General features: G+C 42.3%; 1 protein-coding gene across 12 annotated transcripts in view; it reads left to right on the top strand.

The window, feature by feature from the left end:
• Window positions 1–19,883, top strand: part of RAPGEF6 (Rap guanine nucleotide exchange factor 6) — a 163,359-nt gene extending 143,476 nt beyond the window's left edge. For 9 of the 12 annotated variants that reach the window (XM_063120713.1, XM_063120717.1, XM_063120715.1 and 6 more), the window contains 4 exons: window positions 2,422–2,650; window positions 4,822–5,333; window positions 11,327–11,638; window positions 14,503–19,883. In XM_063120713.1, the coding sequence (XP_062976783.1) occupies window positions 2,422–2,650; window positions 4,822–5,333; window positions 11,327–11,638; window positions 14,503–14,528 (1,079 nt within the window). In that variant the 3' untranslated portion in view covers window positions 14,529–19,883. The remainder of the gene's footprint in view (window positions 1–2,421; window positions 2,651–4,821; window positions 5,334–11,326; window positions 11,639–14,502) is intronic. The other 3 variants (XM_063120721.1, XM_063120723.1, XM_063120724.1) reach the window with 1 other exon arrangement.
• The last annotated feature ends 685 nt before the right edge of the window (window positions 19,884–20,568 follow it).

The following is a 20,568-nucleotide window of genomic DNA, read 5'->3' on the forward strand; positions in this document are numbered from 1 at the left end:
AAATTAGTACCTGACTAATTATGGTTAGGTTAATTTCCCATAAATTAACTTAAGTGCCATGTTGAGAATGATACTTTCTCAATCCTAGCCAGGTTATACTCAGCTGCATGTCTAGAAAAGTGCTTCAGTATTAGAGCCCACAATTTCTCTTCAGCTTATGCCCTGTTTTATATCACCTTTGAAGTTTCTTCAACAAAGTTATGAATCTTTCTTGAATGTTTTAAGCTTAATACTTAAAATCAATAGAAGAATGGCAAGAGTGACTGCTTTCTCAATTTTGTTCAATGTAGAATGTTGGAGAGCTTTATTTCAGTTGCCTAAAATTCAAAATGTATTTGAAATACTTTCAGTGGAGGCATAGGCAATTATTCGGAGCCAGGTTCCAAATACAAACACTAAGGGATCTAGTAGCCCAGTTCACACGTAACAGCAACCCATGGGTTATTTAAACACTAGGCTGTGATTGATTTTAGCACATTGCCATCCATGTGCTTGCTACGTTCCACTTTAAATCAGCTTTCAGAAAACCCCCAAGACTCAAAGCAAAAGTAAAGATCAGGTGGGAGGCAGTGAGCTCACTCACTCTTGCAGAGCGTCTGGGTTATTTTACTCAGGAATTGTTATGTGTGAGCCAGGAATTTGTTTTGTGGCCCAGGAATTTATTTTCAGCACCAGAACTCATCTCTTAATCTTTCCACTCTAAAATCCACTCTTGGTTTCTTCCCACCCAAAGGTCTACTTGTAGTCCTGATCTACTTTGGGCTTATCCATGGCTTACTTTACTATGCTTAATGTCATAGGGAGGGTTCGTTCCTCCGGACGCTGGCTTATAATTTATGAGCAGTATGCTTGTAATGCTGCCTGATTGATCCTGCTGCAAGCAGGTGTGGCTAAAAGTCTGCATACTTTTGCTCAATGCTTTGTGAACCTGAACATCTGGCTTGTCTCTCCCATGACAAGCCAGAAAAATAACCCAACAACAAACAAAGCTTGCAGCTGGAGCTATCAGGCTGTGTACATGAGCACATTTGCTCATACATGATTAGTCAGGGTTACAGAGGAACTCTGGCTTGTGGTGTGCGAACCAGTGCATAGTAACAAAATACTATGAGAGTTAAGCCCTATTCAGATGTGCTGAAAGTTGTTAAAGTAAACAGGTGAGGAGAGGGAGCACACTAGCCCCTCCCCCTCCTTGCATGCATCCTCTTCGCATATTTCTGTTTCCCTCTGCCTATAGAGAGTGGCTGTGTTCAGAAGGCACCTTAAACCATGGCTTTAACCATGGTGACTAAGGCAAAAAGTGGTGGTTAAAGCCATGGTTTAAGGTGCCTTCTGAACATGGTCTGTGTCTTTCTGAAGAGGAGAGCCTCCTGTATCCATGGAGACTGTCCACACAATTGAGATCCCAGTGTTCTCAATTGCATGGAGAGCCTCCATGGATCTCATCAGTTGGAGAATCCCATTTTCAGAATGGGAACTAGAACAAAAATAGCTGTCATTTTAATTGGAACTTTTACTGAAGAACCCTATCAGAAAGGGGGGTGGGAAGCCAAAATCCCAATACAATGGTCACATTCCCACAGAACAACAAGCCAGAACTGTTGAGAATTCTGACCTATCATGAACAAGCTGTGTTGGTGCACACAACCTGTTCGATACCACTTTGCTCCTCCTGGCTAGCATGGTTATAAAGCAAACCAGTAAGGGTGTGTGTAGCAAGCCAGAGATTCTGACTTGTCTCTCCCTTCACAACCCAGAATTACCCCTGTTCTTGGTTTATGATTCCTGACTTGTTTGGGTAGCAAACAGGCTGTGTGCATGCGTGCAGGCATTCATCTTAAATTTGTAGTAAAATCTTAATTTAAATCTGACTTATGGGAAACACAGTAATAACGACGTAATATCCCTTCATTTTTGTGGGCTTAGTTGGGTGTTTGGCTTTGATTTGAGAATTCCCATTTTAGTTCTACTTCCTGTTTAGAAAATGCTGAAATTGTTGGAAATTATTGGTCTCCATTTGCTGGTGAGCTCCTTTGTCTATATATCTAGTTTTTGAAGGACTCTCTACCTGCTGCTCTCTGAAGTCTTTGCTCTGTTTTTGTTCTACTGTGCCACAAATAATCATGTGAAGGAAAGCAGTGCAATTTATTGGAGGGGGCATACATTTATTGTATCCCTCTAATAAAGTAATAAATGAAGTGTTCCGTTCTACAGTCACTTTTTATTCTTTTCTTTTGAACAGCAGAGAAGCTCAGTAGCATAAAATGAACAATGAAAAAGACTTACAGGGAAGGTGAGGAGAGATGAAGTAGCGGCAGGCCTTTTTGTAAAAAAAACATGTGTTGCTGTATTATTCCCACACACACACACACATTTTTTAAAAAATAAATAAATCTCCCCTTCTTTTCCTGTCGTGTTTAGGCTATGCCTTGATCCCGTCTGCCAAATCTGAGAATTTTTCCGATTCCAGCCACAGCGAGATCTCTTCCCGGTCCAGCATTGTGAGCAACTGCTCAGCTGACTCCATGTCTGCAGCCCTTCAGGATGAGAGGTGTTTGCCGCAGGCCGTGGTGGTGGTAGATTCAATAGGAACAGTGGAAAGGAAAGAGCACCTTCAATCATCCTCTGAATGCAACCAGCCTTGCTCTGGGTAAGGAATGATTGACTGACACCCAGGAGAATAGTGAGAAGGTTTTACATTCAAGCCAGTTTCTGCCCACGGTGTAATCATGCTTACAGGTATTATTAGCCCACTGAAAAGCGTTAAGCACTTTAAAGGAGAGACAGACATGCTCTCTGCCCAGGGAATTTTAAGTAGGCTATATTGGTAGGCCTTAAATTGGTGTATTATTATTAATGTACATGCAAGAAAATGCATTAAAACTATCCGAGATTTAAATAAAAGGCTACTGGTATGGCACTGGGTGCTGAATTTTCAAAGATGCCATCCCAGCAAACCCTCAAAAGACTCACTCTTAAAACCACGTTCCAGCTTTAATGTACAGCATGAGCACGGTGGTTCGTGACAGCTTTTTAATAGCTGTGCTAAGCAAGTAGGAAATTTGCTTCCAGGCTTATGCCTAAGGCATGTTGTCAGAAATCCAGTGAGCTCTGTTCTAAAAGGGGCTGGCTGCTGCTAGCGGAAGGCCGGACAATGCCAGTTCTAACTAAAGCTTCCAGGGCCTGAAGTACTTTTCCCAGACTTCATGTCTTTCAAAATAAAATTCTAAGCACACACAGTATATGTATAATTGGAGTTTGAGCACACACTGCTGGGAGCAGTTGGACATGTCTGGATATGTAATGTCACTGTAACACGTTTCCACACACCCCTCTTACCGTTTGTTTATTTGCGTGCTCCCAATATTTGTTCACATTTTCTACAGCTCTTTCTGAACGATGCAGCGTTTGTGAGCACAAATGTGCAGAACATCCTGTGGTCTGTGTGAAGCTTTTACTGCAGTTTGGTGCTGTTTTGAGGCACACCAGTGTTGCCTGCACTCTGGAGACCTGAGTGATATAATAGTTAAACGTCAAGAGGAGCAAAGTGCCCCATTTATTTGTGTCACTCAAGGCAGCATATGCGAGATTTCCAAATGGTCTCCCATCAGGCCCAGACTTAACTTAGCTTGAGGCAAGGTTGCTGCATCATGTACCTGCAGTCCACAGTGTTAATGATCTGCAGTGATTCAAGTTATTTCCCTTGCTGCCACTTTTAGTACATTCCTCCTGGTTGAGAAGTGTTTTGCATGTTCATTTGTCCAAGTTTTGGGCCTGTTCAGACATCATCTAAGCCATGGTTAGGCCGCTTACCTTTTTGCGGCAAATGGTTAGTGAGTGTGTTTAAACCGTGGTTATGTAGCCACCATGGTTAGGAATGGTTCACACAACACGCTAAGCCATAACGTTTAGCTCAAAATACTTCAGCTTCCCTGCCCCCACTAATCAAGCTGGGGGTGGGGTGATTTTCATTAGGACTACAGCTTGGGGCAGGGGCTGTTTAATAACCCTCCCCCCCATTGCAGTCCCAACAAATATTTCCCACAGCACTCCCATTGTCATCTTCCTATGTCTGCTATTAAGGAAATTAAACATGGATGTGGTTCCTAATGGTGTGTTTAGTGTCATGTGTAGTTTGGCCCTAAGGCATGACTGAAACAGAAATTTGTATTGAGATTGGAAATACTGAAGTTATCATTGAGATACTGAGATCACATATGGTATGTTTTAATCCGTTTTAATGTGTATTTTATATCATGTTTTTATACTGTTTGTTTTATAATTTGAATTGTTTTAGTTTTTGTGAACCGCCCAGGGAGCTTTGGCTATTGGGCAGTATAAAAATGCAAATAATAATAATAATAATAATAATAATTGTTTGCAAGGAAGCATAATTGTAATGTGAATGTGTAATTGCATGATTCTCATAGGTGAAGATTCTGGTTTTTAAAAGTTTGAGAGAGAAGAAGGAAGAGGTTATAGAAACAAACATTATTAGCATTGGGAAAAATGAACCTAGTAATAGACATAGGAGTAAATCATAGATAAAGAGTGTAAACCCAACTCACACAAGCAATGGTGAAGACAGATGTTACAGTTGCATTCTCAAGTATGCTGGACTGTAAATTTAATGTCAGATTTTTAAAATAATAATTCAGAATTCTGGAAAATGTTCTACTTATTCTGATGTAAAATGCTTGAAAAGACAGGTGAATACCTTACAGATTTCATTTTAACTCCAGGTGGTATCAACACTTGAGTTGCTTGCATGTTCATCAGTGCTTTTGTTTTCTTCCTAATTTGTGTTGCCTTCAACTTCAGTTGGGTGCTGCCTAGGCCTGCAGTGATTCGAGGGCTGCCTGTCCCATCCTCCATGAGCACGGAGGAGATTTCCCATGAGCACATCACGATAGAAGCGGCAGATAGCGGTCGCGGAAGCTGGACCTCTTGCTCAAGCAGTTCTCACGATAACTTCCAAAATATCCAGAACCAGAAGGGATGGGACCTCTTAAACTCTTACCGCCACACTCATTTAGAAAGGGCCATCGCCGAAGTGGAACCATCCGGCTGCTGCCCCGAAGAAACTCATTTGCAGCCCCACGTCCACTCAAATAGCAGCAAGCAATCCAAAGCCGGCATGGACTTTGACCAGTCCCGGCAAAGCTGGGCCTCGTCGAGTTCTCTGTCAGACACCCACGAATCAAACTATGGGACAATAAAGCGGAGAGGACTTGACGGCTTAATGGCGGAGCAAGCCGAGGTTTTGGACTCCAAAGCGGGCAGTGATACAACTTACAAAACTGTCACTTCGAGTACAGAGCGAGGCCTCATAGGTAAGCCAAATCAAAAGCCCAGGGAAGCTTCCTCAGCTGTTATATATTATGTTATTTAGCTGTTAAGAAATGACATCAGCAGATCTAGGGGCCGGATTGCATGTTAAAACTCCAACTTGTACACATGTTTTCAATCGAACAAAGCCTCGGACGAAGTGTTTCCAGACCTCCTTGGGAGTCGGGGTGGGATTTAAAGTAATAGAACAGCACGCTTTTTATTGCCTTGCAGGGAGGGGAAAAGGCTTATGGAACAAGGAGAGGAAATTTCCCTGTAAACCTTTTTTTAAAAAACTTTCTGAGAGAGGTTTCTTGCAGTTCTCCCTGTGATAAGAATCGGAGCTCTTGTTTCTTGAGCACTCAAATACATTATACTAGCTATCACCAAGCTGGGACAGAAAGTGTCTAGTGAGTGAATCCAGGCTGAGAGATTTTCTCCAGCTATTCAGCATTGCCTGTGCCCCCTCCCCCTGCCTCCAAGACAGGAAGGAAAGAGTCTTCCGGTGACATCTTCCATTGTCATCAGAGCATCCAAATGCTGAGTATCCTTGGACGTATCCCGTGCCAAGAAGAGAGAGACTCCGTATCCCAAAACACCAAAACAATGTCATGTTATTGGAATTGGAAGATGGGGTGAAACATGGCAGCTTTATTGTGCACAGATCATACATTGCTTTCAGTGAAGAGAATATCTAAATTATGGTGATCCTTTTACTGAGGAAAAAACATTTCATATAGTACGAATCGTCCCAGAGTAGTCATAGCAGAGGGATACCTTTTATTTACTGTGTTCTGCAAAGCATGGGAAATTCTGAACTCAAGTCAAATCCTGCATGTGGAACAAATTAGGCATCCAGATACAATGGCCCTCATCCAACAATTTGGTATGGGCCCACATAGCAAGTTCTAATGCACATGCCAAGCTCCCCGCATGTAAGAGTTACTGCCCCACTCATTTTCATGAACGCTACAGGAAGCGCCCATGCTCCCTCAAACGAAAGGAGCTTGCGCTAGAACGAACATGACTCCTCAAGGACTCAAGAGATACATTTTGACAACAATTGGGATCACTTTATTATATAAGGTTAGTAGGGCTTTTACTCTTGCTCCCTCCATGACAGTTTGAGGCACAGGGGCCAGTTGAGTCTGCCCACCTCACCTCTTCATCCATGAACTTCCCAGGGCCAATTACATGGGGCGGGGGAGTGCCCTAACTCTGTTGCCGCTGGTACAAGTTGCGGCATGATGCTCTTCGACTTAACACCCTTGCCAGAAGACAGAGAAGCTGTCCCTTTTGCAATCCTGCCTCATGTGCATGTGCTTTTGGGAGGTGGATTCAGCGAAGGGATTTTTAAGATACTATCAAGCTAGGCCAGAGAGGTTTGACTCTAAGGTGTTCCTCCATACACTATTCCTGTAACGATCAGAGGGCACTAGGCTCTTTCCGACACTGAAGAAAAGGAGGTGGAGATGTGCTTTCCTAGACCCCTTCTCTCTCTTGCTTAGCCTTTCCAATGCACAATGCTCTCTGCTTCTAGTTACTACTGCTGCATCTATACTCCTTTCACCCCTTCGTCTCATCCTCAGCGAAAACCACATTTCTTTTTGTATCTCACCCCCACACTTTAGGCATTTTGGAAAGATAAACCCTCTACCTGCCCACAATAACTGCCACATTTGCTAAGCTACCCATCCATTCAGTCCACCTTCTTCCCAACATTTGCACCGGAGGCCTTCACGTACCGGCAGTTTCCTTAATAATGTCCTGGGTCCGTTATGATGTATAGGGAAAGAAAGAGGTCTGTTTATCGTGCAGGATTTTTGGCAAGGAGATTTTTGCAAGCCTTAGCTAATTGTTTTTAAGTATTTGGACGCTCTGCAAGAGGAATGGCTGTGGTGGGCTTGGGGATGGGGTAGTGCTTTTGATCATTGTGCTACCTTTGTGCAGTGGTAGGCTGCGATCTTTGAGATGAGGCAGGGGACATCCTGGCTTGGATCCTGGATCCTTCCATGAACAGAAGGGACTATGGTCCAGTGGATGCTTCTGCTGGTACAAGACGAAGGGGAGGCAATTTTTGTCGATTTTCATTTTTCACCCTGCATCCCCCATGCTGCTCTAGAGGCTCCCCAACCCTATGGAGCAGAGTTTGGAAGGGCAGCAGGGGAAAACGTGAAAACTGCCTCTCCACCCTACCCCTACTTTTCCACCAGGGGGAGTTTCCTGTGGGTGAAGTTCTGGCCATAGGAAGTTAGGATCCAAGCTCCTGGATCTGGTTGCATTTTCTTTAAAGCACATTTGAAATGCGTTTCACTGTAAGAACAATTAGATCCATACTACTTGCAGCTCTTACAATCAAAGTCAACAAGACTTGGGACCTGCAAGAAAAGAGTGGTGCTATGGAGTGCATGCTCCTGTTCAGTGTACCTGCCAGTGTACAAACCAGCCAGGTCTTCTTTCAGGATATTCCCTGTACCACCCAGTTTTCCATCCCGAACCCTCCTCAATAGTCAGTATTCCAGTCAGTTTTGAGGTCTAAGGGGCATTACCGATTTTTCTAATGACTTCTTTTTACTATTGTAAATGTTGGGGTCTCCCCAAGGTTGGAAATACTTTCCTCTTGTATGTGGATGGGATGTCTTGGCTACATACAGATCCGTACTCATCTCTGAGCTCCAGAAAGAGAAGAAATGTGATACGGTGTATGTCAGAAGAGGAGAGAGAAAGCAAAAGACTGCATGTCTGTATAAATTCACGTATTGACCTGGTCTGCACATTGTCAACAACCCATGGTTTGTTAACGGTGTTTTTTTGAAAATGTAGCAGGAGCGAGCATGCTGATTCTTGCCCACCTGCTCCTGCTGCAGTAACAACCCAGGGTTTCTTCACTACGGGTTGTTGTAAAGAGTGAACCAGGCCATTGAGAACGCCCTGCTTTCACAGCTAGCCCATTTCTCTTTTCTTCCCATCCCTACTCCTGCAGTTTAAATCCTCATTGTTTTAATGCCCATGGAAAAAGGAGGGCCAACGTTAAAATTAAAGAAAAACAAATGAGATCAAAGAGGGAATAAACAGTTTTAGAAAAAGGAATTGGCAAGAGGAGTAGTACAAGTGAAAACTAATTAATAAACCATTTGCTGGGAGCATAAATTGGTCATTGGAGGGCAATTGCTTCTTCACGGAGGGCGGAGGCCTTGCGTTTTGTTTAATTCTCTGCCTAGTAACCCCCTCCACCCCCATGCAATTTATGTACATTCAGTTTGGCATTTTATCAGCTCTCTGTTTTGCACATGCTTTCTTAGGCCTGCCCCAGTAAGCAACATACTAGCAAGTATCAGGTAGAAATACAGTTCAGCAAAGAATTAGAATTTGGTATGCAAGCAGCAGCTTGGTATTTAACCCTAGGATAGCCTTCCTCAACCAGGTGCCTTCCAGTGGCGATGCTGGCTGTGAATGATGGGATTTGCAGCTCAACACATCTGGAGGGCACCAGGTTGGGGAGGACTGTCATAGGATATCCCATATGCCTGCTTCTAGTTCACTTCACCACTCAGCCAAATGGGCATCATTGAAGTCTGTACAAATCACATTGGTTTTAACAACACGACGCCTAGCTTCCAGTTTTCCCACTTATTTCTGTTTCAGAACAAAAGCTGGCAAACCTGTTGCAAATTGCACCCCATGGCATAGTAAATAAACTTAATTTTGAAATCCAGCATGCCTTAGCAGTGCACCTAGACTCCTCTCCCCCCTCTCTTTCTTTCTCTCTCTCTCTCTCACACACACACCCTCGTTTGCCTTTTACAGATGTGACTGGGAATGGAATGGTATACCATAATATTTTAGCTGCCCTTTTTGCTTTTCCTTTCCAGTGCTTGTGTGGCCACTACTTCAAGGTTCCGTACTGGCAAATGGTAGGACTGCAGCTCTATGTACATGTGGTAGTCGGCCAGTGTAGTAAGTTAACTGTTTAGGACAACCTGACCGTGGTGTAACATTGGAATACATCTTGGAAAATCCGGGAGCTGTTCTGTATAATAGTTATGGGTGTGTTTTTAAATTACTGAAATGGCTTTCTGGTGGTGTTACTGCATACATTTAATACTTAAATGGCAAATTAAGCATGTGTTAAACTGATACCTGCCGCTTCTCAGATGGAGGAATCCCTCTGCATGTGATTTGGTTAATGAATGTGCATTCCAATGTTAACACCATTTGTGTGTCTTAGATTAACTTGGATACTTTTGGAATAAGAAAAACCACACTGGATGGTGAGAATGTCCGAACCAGGTATTCTGGGTTGTTGGAAAAGAGACAACCCAGAATTGTAACCCAATTTTTTGTTCTTGTGTTACACCTCTGGGTTGTCTCTTCCCCAACAGCTCATAATTCCAGTTTTGGACGGAACAATAGGCAACCCAGGGACAGGGTGGGAGGGTGATGTTGCACCATGTCCTGCTTGTTCATCCAATGGCTGGTTGGCCACTGTGTGAACAGAGTGCTGGACGAGATGGACCCTTGGTCTGATCCAGCATCAGGGCACTTCTTATGTTCTTATGACTGAGCATCCCTGGGCTGTTCAGCACATCAAGTGGGAGCTGGTACACTGGCTTCGTCACATGGATCGACGTGATTGTCTTTAATCCACTGCTGGGTGATACTTGGTCATTATCAAACACCTGCATTTGTAAACAGCAGTGTTCCCCAACTTGGTGTCCTCCAGATGTTTTGGACTACAACTCCTAGCATTCCTGAGCACTGGCCATGCTGGCTGTGGCTGATGGGAATTCAAGTCCAAAACATCTGGAGGGTGCCTGGTTGGGGAAGACTGCTGCATGGTTTGAATTAATTACATTCTTCGAAGTGATGGATTCTGTGTAACCAGAAACCTTGTATTCTCCCACACCAGGAATGGGCAACCTTTTTCCTTTCAAGGGAGATTTCCCCTTGGAAGCAATCTCTTAGGGGAGCACCTGATGGCGGTGGGCTGGGCCGGATCCCCCGCCACTCTTCTCTCCCAAGATCATCTCTGCTTTTCTCACGCTCCCTCTTCAGAGGGTTGGACTCGATGGCCTTATAGGCCCCTTCCAACTCTACTATTCTATGATTCTATGAATTTCGGAAGAGAAAGAGGGAGAAGCCTGGGCAGCTTGCTTGAGAAGGAACGGGGATGCCAGCGACTGCACAGAACCCACAGCTTGCCAAGTGTGGTGGATGGCATCTTGTCACCTTTTCAGAGCGACGTTGTCAACATTAGACCTGAACCAGATTTCACCTAATAAGCATGTTTTTAAAAATCAGCAATATAATGGTTTCCGGAAATAACAAAAGTTAGGGGTTTTTTTTTTTTCTTTTCTTCCTTAGCAAAGGGAATTTGGAAAGCTAGAGAACAAATTATATGGCCTGTCAGTGGTCAAATACAACATATTTAACATGTCTGTTACTGGTAACTGCAAGGAGCTGCCAAACCTGTTCTGAGCCAACATATTATCAGAATAGTTTTTCACAGAATCACTCCATAAATGCAACGCTAGCCCCACTCAACCTCTTTGGATTTTGCTTTCCCCCTTTTCCTCTTCTGTTTCCTGTTTTCCAAACAGCGCTTCTCCCACCCCCACCATCCCGATACGGTTTGACACTCCTTCGAGTTTCTCACTTGCGGAGGCTGAGATAGAACGTGCTACAGGAAGTTCAGATGTATAACCATTGCTATTGCTGTCTGCCTATTTGCAAGCTGTTGCGATCAAAGGATGCTCTAAATGCTGCTTCAGCTCCTTGAATCTAGTAATCCTGCTACTGTGCTGTGACTTTTCCAGTGGTTAACGTTCAAAATCCTGCCGATGGCGTTTTATAACAAGCAATCCTACGTTTACCTTTTGTTATCAGTTTTTCAGTTTAGCCATTGTAACATTTCACTGTTTTTTTATATATAAAAAATGCTTTTTGTTTTTCATTTGTTTCCTTCATTAACATTTCCATTGCTTATTTCTTGTGCCAGTGTACTGTGTCACCTCACCTAAGGAAGACAATAGGTATAGGGATCCACCGCCCACCCCACCAGGATATATGGGGATTTCTTTAGCGGACATAAAGGAAGGATCACCTCACCACCCACACCTAAAACCTCCAGACTATAGTGTGGCGGTGCAGAGGTCCAAGATGCTGCATAGCAAGCTCTCTAGGCTCTCCTCCGCTCCTCTGAGTAGCGAACCCGTGGCCTGTTTTCCAAAGAAGATGCCTCAGTGGCATAGCCGGCAGCCGTCCCATCCCCAGCTAGCAGATATGACTGACGCAAATAGTGAAGAGGATGGTACGTGAAAGATCTTCTTTGCTAGCTGTTTAGTACGTTGGTGTGTAATTTATAAGTGTGGGCAATGCGCAAACTGTCTTACCTCACCGAAGCCACCTTAATTGTGCATCAGTTCCTTTTCCGTCATTTGCACACGCTTTACCACTTGCTTATTGTGACAATGAATAATCCCCACGCATCCAGCAAATGTATCACTGCGCTTGTGATTAACCAGCATGTTTGCAAGAAATGCAAGTAGAAGCACAGAGTGGTCCCGAGTTCCTGTCCCTCAACAACAACTAAAATGTTCTTTGTGTAGCAGAAATGATTTTGGGATGGCAACATAAAAGTAACTAGCGACGTCTAAGCTAGTTGCATGCACTGGAGCAGGGATAGGCAGCCTGGTGCCCCTCTGATGTTTTTGATTGCAGTCCCATCAGCCTCATCCAACATGGCCAATAGTCAGGGGGTATGGGAGTTGTAGTCCAAGGCATCTGGCGGGTACCAGGTTGCCTATCCTGGTAGCGCTTATCTTAGGGTGGAAACGCAGGAACTGTGGCACACGGTGACTATCCAAACATGTGCCCTGCAGCTGCTCTAGCCAAGTGCAGAGCTGGTCGTATGTGGACTGGTAGTGAGCTGAGCATTTTCTCACGCAGTGCTCCGCAGATAAAGCCCAGCACACCAGAGTCTAGAGATGCCTGGCTCTCGTGCCATTAGAGCTGCAGTAGTGAGTGGCCACACAATAAATGGTCCTTGGCTTCCACTCTTCAGAGTTTGAAGAAAATGCTATCAGACTGAAAACAGTTGAAGCTTTAAATTGCACCTTAATTATTTACAACAAGCAAGTGTTGCAAACCCATTGAAGTTGCTGAGTGGACAAAATCAAGCCCAGAGGGACCCACTAATTGGACCACCCTGGCACATTGCACCTGGCCCCCGTTACGAACCCTTTGCACCTCAATCGCTATATGCTAAAGGGCTGAACTGACAAAAATCACGGAAATTTAAAAGTAATCAAATGTAGAGACTTCCCTTTTTTCCCCTTGCTCCCAGATTACCTAATGAAAATAGGCAACTTTGATTTTGTCTTTCATTCCATTTGTACTTCACCTTCTGTTGCCCATCACTATTGGTTGTTTGTTTTCTCATTTTTTAAATTTGGCACAAATTTTCTCATTCTTAATTGAATGCATGAACTGAAATGTCTCTCACGCTCAGATTGTGCTTTTGCAAAATCTGGATTTCGGCAGCTGACATGCTTCCTTGACTTTAAAATCCTTCTACAGTCTTGTGTGAAGAACCTTGTAGTTGTGCTATATTGATAGTATTATGTCCAAAACCGTTGGGGGTTGGGGGTGGATGTATACATGTATATGTATAACTTTGTGTGATCACGTTCCCAAACATGCATAAACATTTAACCGGTGTGCATGTCTCTGTGACGCTTTTAACCTTCTTATTTCATGAGGTATTATTGCTTTTACCCTACAGGAAATCAACCTTGCTGAGCCAGATGCTAAAGAGCCCCCAAAATAACACAAAAGGCTGTAAAATTATTCGCTGTGCTTTATTTCATTTTTATCCTGCCCTTCCTCCAGGGAGCGCAGGGTGGCATACATGGTTCTCTTCCTATCCATGTGAAGCAGATTAGACTGAGAGTGGGTGACTCAAGGTTACTCAGTGACTGACTGGGAATTCAAACCCAGTTCTTCCCTGGTCCTAGTTTGACACTCATCAATGCCCTACGCTGTGGTGCATTGGTCACACATAATAACAACCCATGGATTATTTTACCCATAGGTTGTTTGAAGCAAGCGAGCACACTGTTGCCTGCTCACCGCTTCTGCTTTGCATCCAGTTTCATAATAACACTGGGTTCCTGAGTTGTTCGTCTTGACATGGCAACCCCGAGCTCTGGATTGTTGAGAGGGAAACAACCCAAGAGTTTTAACCTATGGTTCGCTGTTTGGTTAAAATTCTGGCCTGCTTCCTCCCTCAAAAGCCCAGAGTTCCAGATTGACATGTCACAATGAACAACCCAGGAATGTGGCATGGCTAGAAAGTGGAAGTGGCGAGCGGGAAGGAGGCAGTGTGCTCAGTCGTGCACACCCCGAGTACCTATAGGTTGTTTAACCCACAGTTGGTTGCAATGTGCAAACCAGGTTTGTGTCTCATAGGAGAATCTTAGAGGATTGCCCACTTGCAAAGTACGCCTGGGGTCCAAAGAAATACTTCAGGCACAATTATGAGTTAGGCATACTTGTTCAGATTTTTGAACTTTTTTTTCCTGAACCCATTGGCATATCAAACTTTATCTTAATGTCCCCATATTGGCCAAATGGAGAATGTGAGGAGTACAAGCCAAGCCCCTGTGCACAAGTGTAGCCCAGTACTTTGAATCATTGCCCCATAATTCTGATCCTATTAAGAGTCCAAAATTTTAAAAAACAACCTTTTGGTCTATATTTTGAAGAAAAATTCACAGAACTATTGGTGATTAAAAGCAATTCTTAAATCCCAAGAGATGGTATCAAAAATAAAAATGATTAAAACACAGATTATAAATTTGGCAAAAAGAGCTGCTGGTAAGGCGGCACCTGGGTAAGCAGTGATAAAACCATAAGTGTAGTGTACACACCTTGCTAAATCATTTCTGATTTCTCATCACTTCATGACCGGGCATAGAGCATCATGGACAGCAGTAAAGAAAGATTTTGAATCTTCTGAACATGTTGCCTGCTCATTTGATTTGACTCAGGAAAGCATGGGGAAGGATACCCGATTTCTGCCATTGGTTGAGAGTGGGGTATGGTCAGTTTATTGACTAACTATATTGCATGCTCATGCCATAAACTGTTTACAATGTTTTTCTTGTTTCACAGAAGATGAACAAGTATCAGCAGTCTAGCCTTTGTGCTTCCTGTGAAGATTGCCTCAATAACATCGGAAGAAGGAATCATACAATGCTGTTAGCTATAGCTGACAGCTTGCTGCTATTGACTACAAAATGTTGCATTTGCCTCTCTTCTAAATAACGCAGTTATCCTCTCTGGATCTTAATTTTGAACTTGCACCAATCCACTGAGATCAGTTCCATACCCTAAGGAAACTATTTATATCTGAGAGAGACAGACAACTAATCCTAAGGAATACTGACCCTGGATTGCAGTAACCCGTATCCAGAAGGACCTAACTTTTAATGCATTGGGGCCACCTTGGAAGCATTCTTCTGTAGAAAATCCATAGAATCTTTTAGTACACTTCACTCAAATATTTTCTATATGACCATCATGGCTCTCAGTTGAAGAGTGTTATGTTATGTAGTTACAGAAACTGCAAAACTTCAGCCAAACCAACGAAACTGCAACAATCTGAAGAGTAATTTATTAATTTGGAGTTTATATAAGGATTTATTTTCCGTTTTGTTTTGTTTTGTTTTGTTTGTTGTATGTGTATTGGAATGCTCTGGTTGGCTAATGTGAATGCTTTTACAAAGAAAATAAGGTAACAAATTTATTTAGGTGTTAGTGAAATGTTTGTACGCTAAGCAAAACACTTTGGATTTCTGAGGAACTGGATATTCATGAGTGCAGCTAGAGGTTTACACACAATGCAACATGAAACCTCTTTTGTAAAATGCCAAGCCCCTGAGATGTGTATTAAATGTGCTTTAATGTGCATCCAGTAGTGAAATACTGCCATCTGTTGGCCCTGTATTTTAAAACCAGTGAAGTACATGTGACTGTCCTTTCAACTTTCGAATGACTTAAGGGCCTGCAGTTCCTCTCTTTCCCACATTCCTTTTCCTGCCCTTCAGTCTAAGTGAATCTTGGTGTTTGTTGTATCTACGGCACTATCTACTGGGATCCTGTTAAGTGCAAGACCCATTGTAAAAAATAATAATGGAAGAAGCACAAGGAGATGGCTGCTGTTTGCAAACTGCGCCCTGAATTTTTGAGCTGTATCGTCTTCAGCCAGTCTAGCATTGAAGAAATTCCCATTGAGTTCTGCTGTTTAGGAGCCAGCCAGAGGTGTCCAAAACTTAGGCGTAGGACCAGAGAAATCAGAAGGAATGTTAGATTCCAGTTCTTCACTTTTAGTAGTAATAATAACAACATCATCCTGGCAAACCTATCAGACCTAGGTTTGCCAGGAAGCATTTCCTTCAATTCCAAAAGTGAAAGCCGATTGCAGTTACCTGCCAAGCACCAGATCAGACACACTTTCCACTAGTGTGAACTATATGATCCAGGATGAGCCCCTGTTTCTGGAAATGAGTGTGAGGCGAAGCCCTAGTGAGACATGGCTCCAATTTAGGGCTGTACTTGCCAGGCTTCCCTGCACAACAACATAGGATGAAACATGAAAAGGCAAAGATGTTAAGTTTTCAGGGATGAAAACTCATCCCAAGGTTTGTGACTACAGAGAACTTTCAACTGTGGACTACTATATACTAACCTTCCTGTTCTTCCAGCCAGGACTAAAGTTAATATATTTCATCTTCTAGATCATCCCAGATTTCCCCTAAACATAGTGAATTCTTGAGGTATAGAGCTTTTACAAATCACATAAGCCACCCTTCGAGAGAACCTGTACAAGGAAGGAAGTGATTTATTGCTACCCATGGGAATTCACCACTGCCACTCATTAATTCCCCAATGGTGAGCCCATAATGAGAACAAAGCAAGGCATGTGCCTGCAGTCACTCTGGGCTTTGTAGACCTTCTTACCACTCTCAAGTGTCTCAGAAGCTTAGCGTGACTGCAAGATCAAATCCCTCTCCCTTGTCCCAGCCTTGGGTGCTGGGCTTCAGAGATACTGGGGGGAAATGATGTTGGGACACATCTGAAACCCAGTGAAACAGTAGGCATATCAGACTATCCTCTACTGAGTTTGGAAGGTCTACTAATATAATCGGCTATTGGGTGGTATAAATATGTAATAAATAAAATAAAATAAATAATTTGGAGGTGCTCTGATGCCTTGCGCATCTTTAGAGAAAGACCTCACTCTGATCCAGAGTTGGGATAGTTACTAAGATGCTGTTTGTCAAAAATTGCATACCTCTGGGTCACATGGGTGGATGGACACACACACACACAGACACACACACACGTACGTAAGGGACAGAGCAAAGTCTTTGTTTATAATTAGGCTAAGTTGATGTTGCAGCTTTACTTAGCCAACCAGAGTACATGGAGAAAAACTGGAGTTATCTGCATTTATTTTCTTCCTCTAGCACATGATGATGGCCAACCAAACATTATAAATAGACATGAATGTGTCAATGTATATTTCAAGTTTACTTGTAAATCTTAGAATAGTTAAAATGTTTACAATCTAACCTAGAAGGAAGATGTTTATCGATTTAAAAGGTGCCTCAGAGTAACTTATTTTTTACACTTCCGAGTTATAAAGAGCTTTCGGATTTTCTTTTGTGCACGAGGCAAATGCAGCATATTTTGGCAGAATCCAAACATAAGTACCAAATATTAAATTTAAAAGCTAAAACCTTCTATATGCATTACCTATATTGATTTAGGCCAGTGCTAGTTAACCTAAGGCTATGTTCTGGATTTCTGTGAGCCTGCTGGAGTACTTTTAATGCCTTTTAACATGAAATTACAAACCAGAAAATAATAGGAAGAAGTGGAGACGCTACCAAATTCATATTTTAATTGGCTGACTATATGTTAACACTCTAGCCTTAAATATCTGGAATAAGTAGCTGTCAGTGTTCACTCCTTCCACTCCTTTCAGGGCCTTAATGAAAGCAATCAGTGAAATAATATTAAAATCGGACTCAAGTTGGCACCCACAATTTCAAAATGTATAACACAGGCAGAACCCAAACCAACTTTTCCTGCACAAATCCCATTAGAAGTTCAGAATAGTGCAACTTCGGTTGATTTGCATGAGCCTGGTGTAGGATAAGTTCCTGGTGGATTGTGTACATAGACCACAATCCTAGGTAGCCATAGCAGAAGCAGGAAAGAAGCACGTGCTCAGCCAGATAGATTGTTCAAGTTCTTACTGTAGCTGACACCCAGCAGAATGGGAATACTGCCCTTCTGTTGAGCACTGAGGGTTGCTTGTTCAGCCAGCTGATTGACTGCAGTTGGAACTTCAGTGCCTCTAGTTATCAAAGTACTTCTCACCAGATGAGCTAGGGCTATCTAAGAATGGAGCGATATTTGCCAAAAAATAAGCTTGTACACCTCGAGCCTTAGCTCCCAGCAGATCTAGTTCATGTGTTTATCAAGTGGTGCATAAGTGCTAATTTAATGTAACTGCGAACATAATTGAAAATATGGTGTTTGGGGCCAATAAGATCATCTCTCAGTAACCTCAAATATTTGTTTCAGCTTGTAGGAACAAATCTTAAAGACTTTAAAGCCTTCTCCCTTGAGGGTAATCTTTTTCCATTCTGTAAGCCTGATGCTCTGTACATGGACACTGTCGTACCTCAAGGTCTGCTCACCTCATCTGAAGTCCATGGAGCCAGCCATTTCACATCAGTCACCCTCTTGAATCTGATGTTTTCCTATCAACAGCACCAATAATATTAAGTGTTCAAGTACATTGGTTTTAAAGCCGTTCCCCATCTCGTTAATCATGTTTTCCTAATACAGAACCCATATAGTGTAAATATGCTCTTGGTAAGTATGCTCTTTCAACTGCTTCATATTTGCACAGTGGGAGTTGCCTCGATCTGTCCTTGCTCTCTATTTGTTTATTTTTTGTTTGTTCTTTTTAAATCAGCTGATCACATTGATCAGGAATACTAGCCAAAATGAAATGAGGCATGGGTTGGGTGCAAAGAGACAGAATCACTTTAAAAACAAAAAAACAGTTCATGTTAAAACTCTGCTTAATCCTATTCTATGCTGTTTACATAATGTTTACTCGTAATGTAATTGAGCATGTTACTAGCATGTTCTATGCGTTTGCCCCAGATTATATGATTTGTCCAATCCTAACTTTCATAATGTGTTTGAAATGGCCACCTCTTCTCTGTACATATCATTTACACTTCATTCAATATGTCGTCAGGAAACGATCTCCAACCAAACAGGCTATGTCGGTAAAGCGCACTAGGAATGTTTGGAAATCTCAAACATGCAACCAATATCAGGTTTTTGCCTCCATGTAGTTGCATGAATAGGGCAGGCAGAGGGGCAGGCAGACCCTCTCTCTTAATATAAAAGTAGAGCTGTAGCCTATATATCCTTTAGGCTTGCCAGGCGAGTCCTTCTTATTGATGCTGGGCTTATAATGTCGGTGAACTATGTTGTGAAAATATGCATAATATCGGGGTAGAAAAAGTGTTCCTCTAGTTGTACTGATGTTGTCCAGAGTAGTAATTTGAAGGTGCACATGTGTTTATATGCACTTCTCTTACCCTGACAAACATTGTCACCTAAGGTAAACTAAAATGTTATGTTTTCATCTGAAGAATAGGTACAGTGTCAGCCCTTTATCTGCTGAAGTTGGAGGATTTTGCACAGATGCTAGTAGATGTGGTTTTCATTTAGGCTTTTGAAACGCCTTCTTTGGATAAGATCGTTCTACAGAGCTGGGTGATTTCAAAGAACAAGTGAGTGGTATCCCGTAAGAATGAATTCTCCCTAATAGCTTCTCTGAGGAGGTAAAACCAGAAGAAAGGAAACTTGGTCTGTTCAACATGTCATTCAGATTATTTATTTATAAACAACAGCACAGCTACTGGCCCCTATAATATACTGTAATTTTAAAAACAAAAACCAATCAAGAAAAATGGGATACACTCTTTGACGAAAGCTTTTAATGCTAATTGTTTAAAAATGGCATGGAAAATAAACTCAACTCCTAGTTCAACTCTTCCCCGCCCCCACTTTTTGGGTTGTGCTTGCCATCGTCTTATCTTTAATTTCTGTATATATATATATATACTTTGGATGCAGTTTAGCTTGGTATTAATGACATTTTACACGTGAGCATATGGGCAAAAACTGCACAGTTGTAATGGTATTCCAATAGCAATTGTCAAACTGCACAAGTCAGTGATTGTAAAGTATTCTGTAACAAGCAATGTTTGTCTTCTATTTTTTGATACCTCTTACACTTATGTCTTTTAGAAAGACAGTGCCTCTGTATGCTTTTTTGTATTTTTATCGAGTGATTGTAAATATTTGTTATATTTTTGGTTAAGAGAATGTTTAAAAGTACTGTTTAATATCCAATCTACTAATGTTGTTGGAACCAATAAACAACTTAACATGGATTACTGTGAGTGGATCCTTTTTATCCAGTTCTCCCCCATCCCCTGCCAGCCATTGAGAGTTCTGGGGTTCAACTGCCTTTAGGCTGCAATCCTGTCCCTTCTTGAATTTAGTGGGACTTATTTTTAAGCTAGGATAGGATTGCTCTGCTAGTGACAGATGAGTCTCCCATTGCAATCAGTGCGGCTTTTGTAAGCGCATGATTTCATTTTCTCATTGGGGTGCTGCCATAAACTGACAATGACTTATACCAAAGTGTTTCTCTACAGCAAAGAGGAAATATCAAGACGACAAGTGACCATCCTTTCCTTCATAAGGGGAAGGGGAACAGCTGACAGAAGTTTTAAAAGGGGCACCATCAGATTGTGCTCTGACTACTTTAGATGACTACCTGGTATAATACGCATGGCTGCTTGCAAGTAACTCATTGGGCTGGTTCACACAACGAGCTAAACCATGCTGCTTAACTTTTGTAAACCATCCAGAGAGCTTCGGCTATGGGGTGGTATATAAATGTAATAAATATAAATAAATATATAAATATATACAAATGGTTAATGGAATGCATGAAGGTCAATGCACTCCGTTAACCATTTTGTGGTTAACCAGCATGGTTTAGCGTGTTGTCTGAACCAGGCCAATGAATTTGATGGGGTGTACAATGGCAGCCTAAAACTCCAAAACACT

This window comes from Elgaria multicarinata, chromosome 3, assembly GCF_023053635.1.
Source record: "Elgaria multicarinata webbii isolate HBS135686 ecotype San Diego chromosome 3, rElgMul1.1.pri, whole genome shotgun sequence".
NCBI lineage: Eukaryota > Metazoa > Chordata > Lepidosauria > Squamata > Anguidae > Elgaria > Elgaria multicarinata.